Source organism: Mus musculus, chromosome 14 (genome assembly GCF_000001635.26).
Source record: "Mus musculus strain C57BL/6J chromosome 14, GRCm38.p6 C57BL/6J".
Classification (NCBI taxonomy): Eukaryota; Metazoa; Chordata; class Mammalia; order Rodentia; family Muridae; genus Mus; species Mus musculus.
In genome coordinates this window covers 4,097,796-4,110,013 of record NC_000080.6, presented here as the reverse complement: position 1 = coordinate 4,110,013, position 12,218 = coordinate 4,097,796, and the positions used below count along the sequence as shown (strand labels likewise).

Genomic DNA, 12,218 nt, shown 5'->3' with positions numbered 1-12,218 from the left:
TGAGCCTGGAGCCAATTGCCCAGGACAGTACCTGGCTTCAACAGAGCAAGGCTGTGCTTTGCGCTCCTGAGCCCCTCCCAAGCACCTATTCTGGCAGCTTGGATGTCTGTCTGGGCTGTCTGGGGAGCCCTGCTTTTATTCATTTTCTATGGCTGAAGATTTTGTGGAAAGTAAACCAGCTAAGGAGCAGGTCTGTGGTTCCCTGTGAGCTCTCAACTCAAATTAGGGACAGGGGCAGTTCAGAGACAGCTAAAATGTCAACTGTCTCTCCTGCTGCTCTCTGGGAAAAAGAAAATATAATTGCAACTAGCAAGTTTTTCAATCATCTTTCCTGAAATCATCTTTACTGGCAGTGGAGACAGTTTCCATCTAGTTGCAAACAGAGGAGTGACTGCATTTGCATGGGTCATTTCCTCTCACATGGACTTCAGACTCCTGCCAGCACCATCTCCTGGCTCTTAGTCTGGTAGACAGATGCATTCACACGTTTTGAAACCGAAAATTCAAAACACGTACTTGATCCAGCATGCTCCCACGTCATACTAACTTCCAAGGCTAATATTCCACTGGAGCTACACCTATAAAGGTCACTAAGGATTGTGGAGAGAGCTAAGCCAACGGATGGTTTCCAACCCTCACTTTCTGTGACTTGACTGACTAGATTTGCATTCCTGAATCTCTCCTTTAAAGGGGCCTTGGAATGTTGGGTCCTCTTTGTTTGTGACTATACTTTGTTCAGTGGCCTCTTACCTGCTGCCTAAGTAGCCTGTCCTTCATTTACTTTGAATGAGGGTTAAGTGGGGTGAGTGAGCAGTCTACAAGTTCCTCCCTTGCTTTTAGTTAGCAGCCAGATGATAACTCACAGATCTCCATCATTCTGACCATGCTGCCTTTACCTCAGCACTGGGATCACAGATGAACACTGGGGCTCACTCAAACCCAGCCCTTCATTCCTCTAGGCCCACTGAGCTATCCCAGACCAGAAGCGAACTGCTGTTTTTCAAGCATGTTGTTACATTTTTTGACTTTTCTTTTTCACTTGGGTGTCTGTGTCTGTGTGTGGGTTTGTGCACAGCAGTGTGAATTCTCATGGAGGCCAGAAGCATCCAGTACCCCTAGAGCTGGAGTTAGGAGGCACCCAGTGTGGGTGCCCCAAAGCAAACTCCCTGCCCTCAGAGAGGACAGTGTGTGCTCTTAATCACTGAGCCATCTCTCCAGCCCAGAAGCCTGCCAACTTCCTAACCAGGAATGTCTGCCTTTATCCCCTGGCCTTATTTTCAGCCTGTGTAAAATGATGTGCTTTCCTGACAGCTGACTTTTCTCTCTAGCCTTATGTAAATGTCACAATTCACTTAGTCCTGCAAAGGAAAAGAAAAAAAAAAAAGCCTGGGTTACCCCCTTCTCTCCTTGCTTCCCCTTCCTGTCACTTTCTCTCCCCCACCTCTCTGGCCTGCATTATGTTCCTTACTAATTTTGAAGTTTTTACTCTATTTTTACTTATTTGTGTGTGGGCCCCATGTGCAAGTGTGCAGAGGTCAGAAGACAGCTTGCAGGAATTGTTTCCCAACTTCTGCCATATGAGAGCTGGGTATTGAACTCAGGTGGTCAGGCTTGGCCTCAGGTGCTGGACCAACCAAACCCCACCCCACCCCCTGCTCCCCTCATTGGTTGTGTCCTCTCTAAGCTGCTTATATGTCATCCCTCTTGCCATGACCCAAGTCACAAGTTGAAGTCCTAGTATCCTCAATAGGAGTCCCTTGGACAAGGAGTTCCATGTAGGTGGTTATCCTAAGGCCACTTGTCTTTATGCTGCACCCTGTTCTGGAATGGTCTTCCTCTTACTCAGCCTTGTACAGCACCTGTTCATCTTTCACAATTCACCCTAAGGACTACCTTTCTCATAAAAGTATTCCCGACTTTGCTGCATGGTAAAAAAAGAAAGAAAGAAAAAGAAAGAAAGAAAGAAAGAAAGAAAGAAAGAAAGAAAGAAAGAAAGAAAGAAACAAAGAAGAAATAAAGGAAGGAAGGAAGGAAGGAAGAAGGAAGGGAAAGAAAAGAAAAGAAAAGAAAAGAAAAGAAAAGAAAAGAAAGAAAAGAAAAACAAAAACCTGTCTGCCCTCTCTACACTAAATGGCTACACACCATCCTGTCATGATGCCTGAGAAGACTTATTTGAAGTCAGCTTTCACATATCGTCTTCCTGGTAGCAAATATTATAACTGACATCTTCCATCTTCCTGGCTCTGGTACAGTTCTCAGCACACTCCATGTTTCTCAAGTCTGTTGAAAGAATGACTTGTGATACCCTATGAGTTATGTTTCCCCTGCATCGTCCCACTTCGTTCTCACAAGGGTCAGTGCCATTCATGGATAACCAGAGCAGAGGCTGGTGATGTAACTCAGGAGTAAAGGCACTCACTGACAAGCCTGCCTTTCAGACTCCCAAAACCATCTGGCAGAATGAGCAACCCAACTCCAAAAAGTTGTGTTTCCTCTCTCTCTCTCTCTCTCTCTCTCTCTCTCTCTCTCTCTCTCTCTCTCTCTCTCTCTCTCTCTCTCTCCTTCTCTCTCTCTCTCTGTCTCTGTCTCAAACACACACATACGTTATTTTTTTATAGAAAGAAAGAAAGAAAGAAAGAAAGAAAGAAAGAAAGAAAGAAAGAAAGAAAGAAGGAAAGAAAAGACATTAAAACTGGAAAAGAAGACTGCAGCTTGCCCAGGGACCTGTGTAAATCCCAGAGCCAGGGTTATAATCCAGATTGCTTCATTAATGTGACTACATATACAGCTGTTCCTATGTTCTAAGTGTTGGTATCTCCCCAGTTCCCGTTGAAGTCCTAACTTGCATGAGCACCTAAGGAAGGGGTCTGGTTATGATAGCAGATTCTGTATAAATGGAACTGGTGTCTTGTAGGTGGAGGGGCTGGAGAGATGGCTCAGAGACTTAGAACACTCAGTGTTCTTCCTGAGGACCCACGTTCAGTGTCCAGTAACCACCTTGGGCAGCTCACAGCTACCTGTAACACCAGTTCCAAAAGATCCAATACCCTCTTCTGGCCTCAGGTACCTGCATGAACATGATGCACAGATAGACAAGCAGGCACACACTCACATAAAACAATTCAAAACATAAAGCAAGAAACAGAATACCATCTCCATTGTCTTATAACATTAAATTCTGTCCTGTATAATAAAAGTGTTCTCTTTGCTCCTGAATGCACAGTATAACTAGTTCTGTTTTTCAACTCTTCCAAGTCATTGTGTTTTAAGGATGTACTAAAAATACGGTTTGATCTCACTACTACCAGACCATCCTAAGAGCACTACTTTTAGCGTGACTGTTTTCATTCATTGTGTGTATTAATCAGACTACAGGGCTCTAGGAAAGCCTTGCTGCCACCGCCCCTCCACCTCACCTTGTTTCCTTCTCAGGGAACAGTACACTTTAGGAGATTGTGGGGTGTGTCCTCTGTTCCACATTACCATCCACCTTCTAAAGCTTTGCCCTCATACAGAGGAGGGAAGTGATACAGAGTCTGCGGTGGGAGACAAAAAAGGCAGGGAGGGGCATTGCTTCACAGAACTCTAGACACTGGTGTGTGTGTGTGTGTGTGTGTGTGTGTGTGTGTGTGTGTGTGTGTGTGTCTGTGTGTGTGTGTCTGTGTGTGTATGTGTCTCTGTGTGTCTCTGTGTGTGTGTCTCTGTGTGTTTATGTGTGTGTGTGTCTCTGTGTGTGTGTCTGTGTGTGTGTGTCTCTCTCTGTACGTGTGTTTGTGTGAGTCTGTGTGTGTCTGAGAATGTGCTTTTCAATTTCTTTCACCAAAGGCCTCTGAGTCTTGTATTTTTATTTCCTCCTATGCCTGAATCAAAATTTCAATGTCTACAGAATTCTACATGGAAAGTGTACACCAACCCTTCATAACAACCTTTTGGCACCTCGGGCCAGCAATGAGATGTCTACTCTCAGTTCACTATGTTTCTGTCCAACAAGTTTTAATATTTTCATTTTGTGTTTGGACTAATGGTTTGAATTTAAGTGGATTTTAGTTTAAGGATTGTTTGTTTCTTCTTATGAAATTGATATTCATTTTACCCTGAAATATAAATCCTTCTTTAAATCTGAAAATGTTTTTTGGGTTTGGGGGGTGGATTTTTAATTAATCATTTTATTTGCTTACATTTCAAATGATATCCCCCTTTAACTGTCCACAACCACCCCCACCCAACCCTCTTTCTCCTGCCTCCTCTTTGCCTATATGAGGGTGATCCCCAATCCCCCACCTACTCCCACCCTTCCTCTAGCATCCCCCTACACTGGGTCATCAAACCTGCACAGGACCAAGGGCCTCTCCTCCCACTAATGCCGAACAAGGTCATCCTCTGCTACTTATGTATCTGGAGCCATGGATCCTTCCATGTATACTCTTTGGTTGATGGTTTAGTCTCTTGGAGCATGGGGTGGTCCAGTTAGTTGATATTGCTCTTCCTATGGGGATGCAACCCCCTTCAGCTCCTTCAGTCCTTCCCCTAGCTCTTTCACTGGTATCCTCATGCTCAGTTTGATGGTTGCCTATGAGTATATGCACCTGTATTGGTCAGGGGACAGTCACACCAGATTCCTGTCAGCAAGTGCTTCTTGGCATCAGCAATATTGTCTGGGTTTGGTGTCTCCAGATAACTAATATCAACAATCGGCAAATGGGACCTCAAAAAATTGCAAACATTTTGTATGGCAAAGAACCCTGTCAATGAAACAAAATGGCAACCAATAGATTGGGAAAAGATCTTTACCAATCCTATATACTATCAAAGGCTAATATCCAGTCTATACAAAGAACTCAAGAAGAACTCCAGAGAACCAAATAACCCTATTAAAAATGGGGAACAGAGCTAAACAGAGAATTCTCAACTGAGGAATACTGAATGACCATGAAGCACCTAAAGAAATGTTCAACATCCCTCGTCACCAGGGAAATGCCAAACCACACAACCCTGAGATTCCACCTCACACCAGTCAGAATGGCTAAGATCAAAGATTCAGGTGACAGCAGATGCTGCCGAAGATACAGAGAAAGAGGAGCACTCCTCCATTGCTAGTGGGACTGAAAGCTGGTCCAACCACTTCTGAAATCAATCTGGCGATTCCTCAGAAATTTGTAAATAGATCTACCTGAAGACCCAGCTATACCACTAATTGGCATGTACCCAAAACATACCCCAACATATAACCAGGACACATGCTCCACTATGTTTATAGCAGCCTTATTTATAATAGCCAGAAACTGGAAACAACCCAGATGTCCCTCAACAGAAGACTGAAAATGTTTTAAATTCAACTGTTACTTATCTTCATTCCTGTTCCATGCAATTTTCTCTATTTTGAGTTTCTATAACTAGATTTGACACAGAGATTTTATACTATCCTCCAAATCTCGATCTTTCTTTCACCGTTCTCCTCTTTGTTGTTGTTGTTGTTGTTGTTGTTGTTGTTGTTGTTGTTGTTGCTGGTGATGGTGATGGTGATGATGATGATGATTTGTTTTCTTTTGTTTTGTTTTGTTTTGTTTTGTTTGTGTCTGTGTGTGTTTTGCTAGTCTTGGATAATTTTCTCTGATATATTATCCAATTCCCTAATTTTGTTTGCAACAATGTTCAGTTGCCAGTGCTGATTTCTTGTCCTTTTGAGGTAAGGTTTTGCTATGTAGTTCTGGTGATTGGCCTGCCAGTCTCTACAGAGATGGGACTGGCTTCAAATTTGTAGTAATCTTCCTGTCTCCGTTTAGCCTGCTTCTTAATTTCTTAATATGACCACTGTCTTCTCATTTGTTAATCTCCCTACAACTTTCATCTCATTCATTTAAAAAGCTGTTAGGTCTTTTTAAATATACTTTGTGTTTTATTTATCTTTTAAACCTGTGTGTGAGCATGGGTGGGCGGGCATGTATGTACAACAGGATCTTTCTACATAGGCCTGGCTACCCTGCCACTTGTTGACAGGGTTAGGGTTAGGATTAGGCCTCAGATTCACAGATATCCACCTGCCCCTGCCTCCCAAATGCTAGAACTAAAGGCATGTGTTACCACGCCTAGCATCTCATTAACCATTTTAAGCACTTTTATTTAGAAATATTTCTTTTATTTATAGTTGCCTGAATAAATTCTCCCATTTGTCCACATATGGGCCCCATTTGTGTCAGCTTGCTTTCTTGCATGCTTAGTAGTGTTTTGCTGGGCAGTTCTCCTCAGTGACCTTGTTTGCTTTAGTTTGGAGGTTTTTGGTTTTGTTTTGTTTTTGGTTGTTTGGTTTGGTTTTTGTTGTTGTTTGCTTTTTGCAGGGGTGAGGGTAGGGAATAAAGCATGCATCCTGGAGGTGTCTACCCAAAAGGGTCTGCTCTGGATTTTCCCAGGAGCCACCAGATTTTCTTGTCTGAGTAGAGTTTGTAGTCCTTAATGATTTGAGACTCAGGACTCTGAGTACATGCAGGGCTTCTTAGGAATCTGCAGCTCCAAGGCCAGGCTCTCACTTGTTCTAGCATGCTGGCTTCGCAGTATTGAATGGAACTTTGTACACCGAAAGTCAGGTGTCCCAAGATTTATTCTGAGATAGAAAGAGAGATATACTCACACTGCACTTTGAAGTCTCAGAAGTCGCATAGCATCATTGTCACCAAATGAGTCATTTGAACCTGTCATAAATCCTTACCTAGACTAAGAGGGCCAGAACATACAGCCTTCATAAAAAACCTTGTCAAACGAGCATGTGGATTAGATATGTATACATGACTATATATATATATTGGAACAATCTGTCACAATGCTCTCTGTACTTGATAAGTTTTGACATTCATGCTCCAGGCAACCAGTGTCCATTTTTTTCCATGCTCATCAGTGTGGGCTATTTCTTCCCTCTAATGCAGCCCCTGGAGACCATGGTGAAGGAAGTCCCCCAGAATAGAGGCATGTGTATCTCCCATTCAAACAACAAAAAACAGTAGTTTCTACCTTTCTAGCCAGACTTCAGTGGAACGTGCTGGAGACGAACACTTTCCCACAGAAATAAACTGATAAAGACTCTAAAGTGAGGACTGCCCTTGAGGGAGGCTCACAAGCAGATTGCATCTCAGTACTGATAATACCTCTGACGCAAGGAAGGAGAACTCTGGTCTCAGTCCCACTTTATGAAGCCCCTGTGGAGCTCGCAATGAAGGAACAGCTACGCTTTAGTTGTGTGGGTGAGTATCATTCCTATGGTGCTTCATAGAGTACAATGGAGCTTTTCCTTTTTTCTTCTTTCTTCACAGGTGCTGAGATTGCAGGCATGTAAACATGACCATCCCACATGCACTGTTACTTCCAGCTCATAACTCAAGGTGTAAATTCTACAACTGACCTTATTTTTTTGTTGTCCTCATCTCACCTAATTATCAAGAGAAACAAAAAAACTAAATGTCATTTTAAAATGAAAGACAGATTTTTTTTTAAAGCACAATATAGGGGTGGTGAGATGGCTCAGTGGGTAAAGGCATGGGCCACACAAGCCTAATGATGTCAGTTAAATAGATCACTAAATGCACATAAATGTGGAAGGAGAGAACTAAGGCTACAAAGTTGTCCCCTGACCCCACATGTCCAGGATAGCATGTTCTTCTGCACACACACACACACATTACTAATAGTAAAAAAAATTGTTATTATTAAAAATAAAAAACTGTTAAATATTTTAGCTAACTAAAGCCCAATGCGTAAAAAGTGTACATATGATAAAATAAGAATTTTTGAATTGGTAGGTTATGTCTCAACATGGCTACTGGTTATTAATGTGCAACAGGATTCCATAATTGCATGTATTTTTTTCCTTCCTTTTGGCTAAAATATGGTAAGATGATGTATTTTTTTCTCCGCACACTTGATGTTGCTTATAAGAGAAGAAAATGATTAATAATTACAAATGATTCATCTAACAAAGAGATCAGTATAGAAAACTATGAAAAAAGTATTCCATGACTGCTGGGTGAGATTGTTAACGATGCAGAGAAAAGAACAAACCAACATGAGGTCTGCTTTCCACAGAGAGAGGATGAAACAATTGAGTCTAAAATAAATATAAATTGTGACAGATTTAGTTGTAGTTCAAGAAATGACACGTTCAGGGCAGGAGAGTCAGCTATAGGTTAAGAGCACTGGTTGTCTTCCAGGGGACCCAAGTTGGGTTCCTAGCACTCACACAATGGCTAACATTCATCTGCAACTCCAATTTCAGAGGATCTGACACCCTCTTCTGGCCTCTACGCATACAGCAAAGTCATGGTGCAAAGACATATACTGTGGGCAAAATGCTCATATACCTAAAATAAACTTGAAAATAAATACGTTTTCTTTTAAAGAAATAGAAAACACAAGGTTCCCTCCAAATGTGCAGGGGAAACGCCAGGGGCAGCATGGGAAAGCTAGCTCTTATGATCCCCTGAGAATACTTCTAGCAGAGCCCCTCTATACAGTGGTAGGACCCAGCACTTCAGATTCCAGCTTAGAGCTCCAAAGACAAGACACGCAGTTGCCAAGAATCAACCCAGGTGCTCTCGGAATCAATAATTCTGTGATTATTCTCTTGGAATCAACTCTGGAGAATAATCACAGAAGGAGCCTGAAGGCGGCTGTAGGTGACTCAGTAGCCAGCATGACATCTACCAGGGAGGCAGGAATCCAGGAGACTAGAGAGGGCCTTTGAAACTAAAGGGCTGGGGAAGGCACTTCAGGAAAGGTCCCCAAGCAGTCCTGGGCTGCATAGTAATGGCAGTGGAAATGGAAGACACAGCTCAACATTGGCAACTGTCCCTTAGGGGGACTTCTACTCACTGAAAAATGAGACTCTTAACTTACACCACAAAAGAGAAATTTAGTACAAGTCTGTATGAACCATAAATGGAGTTTACTGAGAACGACTGTGTGGGGGTTGGGTGGTGGTAGTTGTACATATCAGGGGGCCGTCTTGGTTACTTTGCTACTGCTATGGAGAGAAAGCATGACCAAGGCAACGTATAGAGGAAGGCGTCTACTGGGGCTCATGGGTGCACAGGGCTAGTCCATGACTCTTATGGTGGGGAGCATGGCAGGAGACAGGCATCATACTGGAGTGGTAGCTGAGAGTTTATATCTGATCCACAGGCAGGAGACAGGGAATGCTATGGGCTTTTGAAACTCCTCCATTAGGCTACATCTCTTAATCCTTCCCAAATATATGGGGGCTATTTGCATTCAGACCTCCACAGTGCCCATGGACTGCTCAAGAAAGAAGTTATCAAAGTCACATCTACGTATCTTAACAATAAACTCTCTCTCTCTCTCTCTCTCTCTCTCTCTCTCTCTCTCTCTCTCTCTCTCTCTCTCTTTCTCTCTCTCCCTCTCTCTCTCTCAGAACACACACACACACAGTATTGTTGATCTCACACCTGCCCATTTCCCTGTAGCTCAGACTAGTCCCAAACTTGTTATGAAGCTGAAGAAATTGACTTACCTGTCTCCATCCCCCTGAGTTCATGCTAGGGAAGTACTCTACCAACTGAACAAATGCTTATAAAACAATTTTGGTTTTGCTTTATTTTGTTTCGTTTTGGAGATAGCATGATGTAGCTCAGGCTGGCCCTGGACTTGTAATTTTCACACCTTTCCTGAGTCTTGGGATAACAGTAATGCTCCATCACTTCTGACTTAAAGAACTTCTCTTTAGTACATGAGGTTACAAAGTGGTATGTCAGGTATGTTGTCTGTGTTTAAAGACAGATAAAAGATGCATAGGCCAGAAGGTCAAAGGGATTCATAAGGTACTTAGGTTACAGTGTCAGCGCCTGTTTGGTGTGCCTGTACACCTGTGTGTGGATGCATGTGTACAAATTTGTGTTCAAATTTGTGCTGAGGCAGGAGGACACCTCATATCCATCCAAAGACTTCACCTGGGGATCCATCCCATAAACAACCACAAAAACCAGACACTACAACTGATGCCAACAAGAAATTGCTGACAGGAGCCTGATATATCTGTCTACTGAGAGGCTCTGCCACTGCCTGACCAATACAGCAGTAGATGCTCACAGCCATCCATTGGTCAGAGCACAGGGTCCCCAGTGAAGGAGCTAGAGAAAGGAACTATGGAGCTGAAGGGTTTGCAGCCCCATAGGAGGAAAAACAATATGAACTAACCAGCACCTCCAGAGATCCCTGGGACTAAACCACCAGCCAAAGAAAACACATGGTGAAACTCATGGATCTAGCTAAATATGTAGTAGAGGAAGGCCTGGTTGGTCATCACTGGGAGGAGATCCTTGGTCCTGTGAAGGTTCTGTGCCCCAGTAAAGGGGAATGCCAGGGCCAGGAAGAGGGAGTGGGGAGGTTGGGAAGCAGGGGTTGGGGGTAGGAAAAGGGGATCTTCAGAGAGGAAACAAGGAAAGGGTTTAACATTTGAAATGTAAGTAATGAAAATATCAAATAAAAAACGCATTTGTTAGGACTTTATAGGATGATAACTAGTTACAATCTTCAACATTTTTGAATGATGTCTTTTGGCAGACACAGGTGAATCATAAAGTAATAAAATGAACTTTGAAGGACCCCCACAGACACGTATCCCCAAAAAGATTTTGGAATTTATTATCTCTACTCCCAGTTTCCAGTGATTGTATATTTGCAGGAAAGCAGAAGCATACATTGCTGTGTTTTCTGACAGCTTTTTATTCCCTTAGACTATGCTTTGATTCAATGAGAGCTATTACAGAAATACTGATGTATTTGACATTAATGTGTTCAACACCATCATCCACAGGATTTTCACAGTAGCTAAATATTTGACAACAAGGATGCAGCATGGGTAAGTTTTCCAACATTAAGTTCCTATCCAGAGAGTTGGACACACTCTCCACACTAAATGTATGATGGACTTTGCAGTTTAGTCTGGCTGTAAAGAAACTATGGAGCCCACGTTCCATGAAGAATGCAGAGATCCATCTGGGTCTGATATCTGTGGGATTTCATGATCACACCTGAAATAACAAGGATCTTAAGAGTAAAGAGTTGGAGAACACTATGTTAGTCATAAGAATAAATGCAATGTACTCAATTGTAACTGAAAGCTGACAGTCAATATATACTGTCTATAGACTTACCAAAATATCAAATTAATTACAAGAACAAATAAACAAACAATAAATAACAAAACTTGGAATCAAAACAAGAAAAAACAAATAACTAAACTAATCAAAACTCAAACCAAAATCAAACCACAAAAATTGTGCAAAGCAAAATTCTTAGTCTGCTCATTTTGTAGCACAGCCTTACAGCCTGTGGCTGTCCTTGGCAACTTAGTAGAAAAGCAGTTCCTGGAGGTAGCAATCTTTGCAGGAGAAATTTAAGCAACACTCTCCTTTTGGAATGTGGGTCTGAAGGATATGGCCTCCCAAGTCAAAGCAGAACACAGGTTGTAGACTTGGACCCAAGGTTTTACAATTTTGTTGACTGATCTCCATGTAATTATTGATGATGACCCATCAGGAAAGATAAATTTGCACTCAGATTCTTCCTGGATGCCCAGCAGCTCTTGATGTGTCTCAGCATTTCTTTGAGTCCCTTTAAATGTGCACTCTTCCTGGGCCAGAGGCTAGATGAAATTAAGGCCTGTTCATACCAAAGAAACCAAAATAAAGGAGGAGCATACAGCCCATTACAGCCATGGTTATTAGGGATGAGAGGCAACAGTGGTGTATTTTTTGTGCACACACAGTGCTCCTCCTCCACACTTCTCTTTGAGGGAGATCATGTCGTTGTCTGTGCCATGTTATGCTTTCTGCTGGACTATTTCACACTTAGGAAAGGAAGAAAGAAAGGCCTGTTAAACATTTGTGGACAAGTCCCTTCCGCTCGACTCGAGACTCGAGCCCCGGGCTACCTTGCCAGCAGAGTCTTGCCCAACACCCGCAAGGGTCCACACGGGACTCCCCACGGGACCCTAAGACCTCTGGTGAGTGGATCACAGTGCCTGCCCCAATCCAATCGCGCGGAACTCGAGACTGCGGTACATAGGGAAGCAGGCTACCCGGGCCTGATCTGGGGCACAAGTCCCTTCCGCTCGACTGGAGACTCGAGCCCCGGGCTACCTTGACAGCAGAGTCTTGCCCAACACCCGCAAGGGCCCACACGGGACTCCCCACGGGACCCTAAAACCTCTGGTG

The 12,218-nt window shown here is 43.0% G+C and overlaps 1 protein-coding gene across 3 annotated transcripts in view; it reads left to right on the top strand.

Moving 5' to 3' along the window:
• Gm32966 (predicted gene, 32966) overlaps positions 1 to 12,218 on the top strand; it is a 172,925-nt gene that overhangs the window by 53,202 nt on the left and 107,505 nt on the right. Inside the window, exon 3 of one of the 3 annotated variants that reach the window (XM_017316312.2) lies at positions 7,302 to 7,373. The exons of the other annotated variants lie outside the window; for them this stretch is intronic. Coding sequence (XP_017171801.1) covers positions 7,302 to 7,364 — 63 coding nt within the window. The 3' untranslated portion in view covers positions 7,365 to 7,373. Of the gene's footprint in view, positions 1 to 7,301; positions 7,374 to 12,218 lie in introns of those variants that run through there. 3 annotated transcript variants of the gene reach the window in all.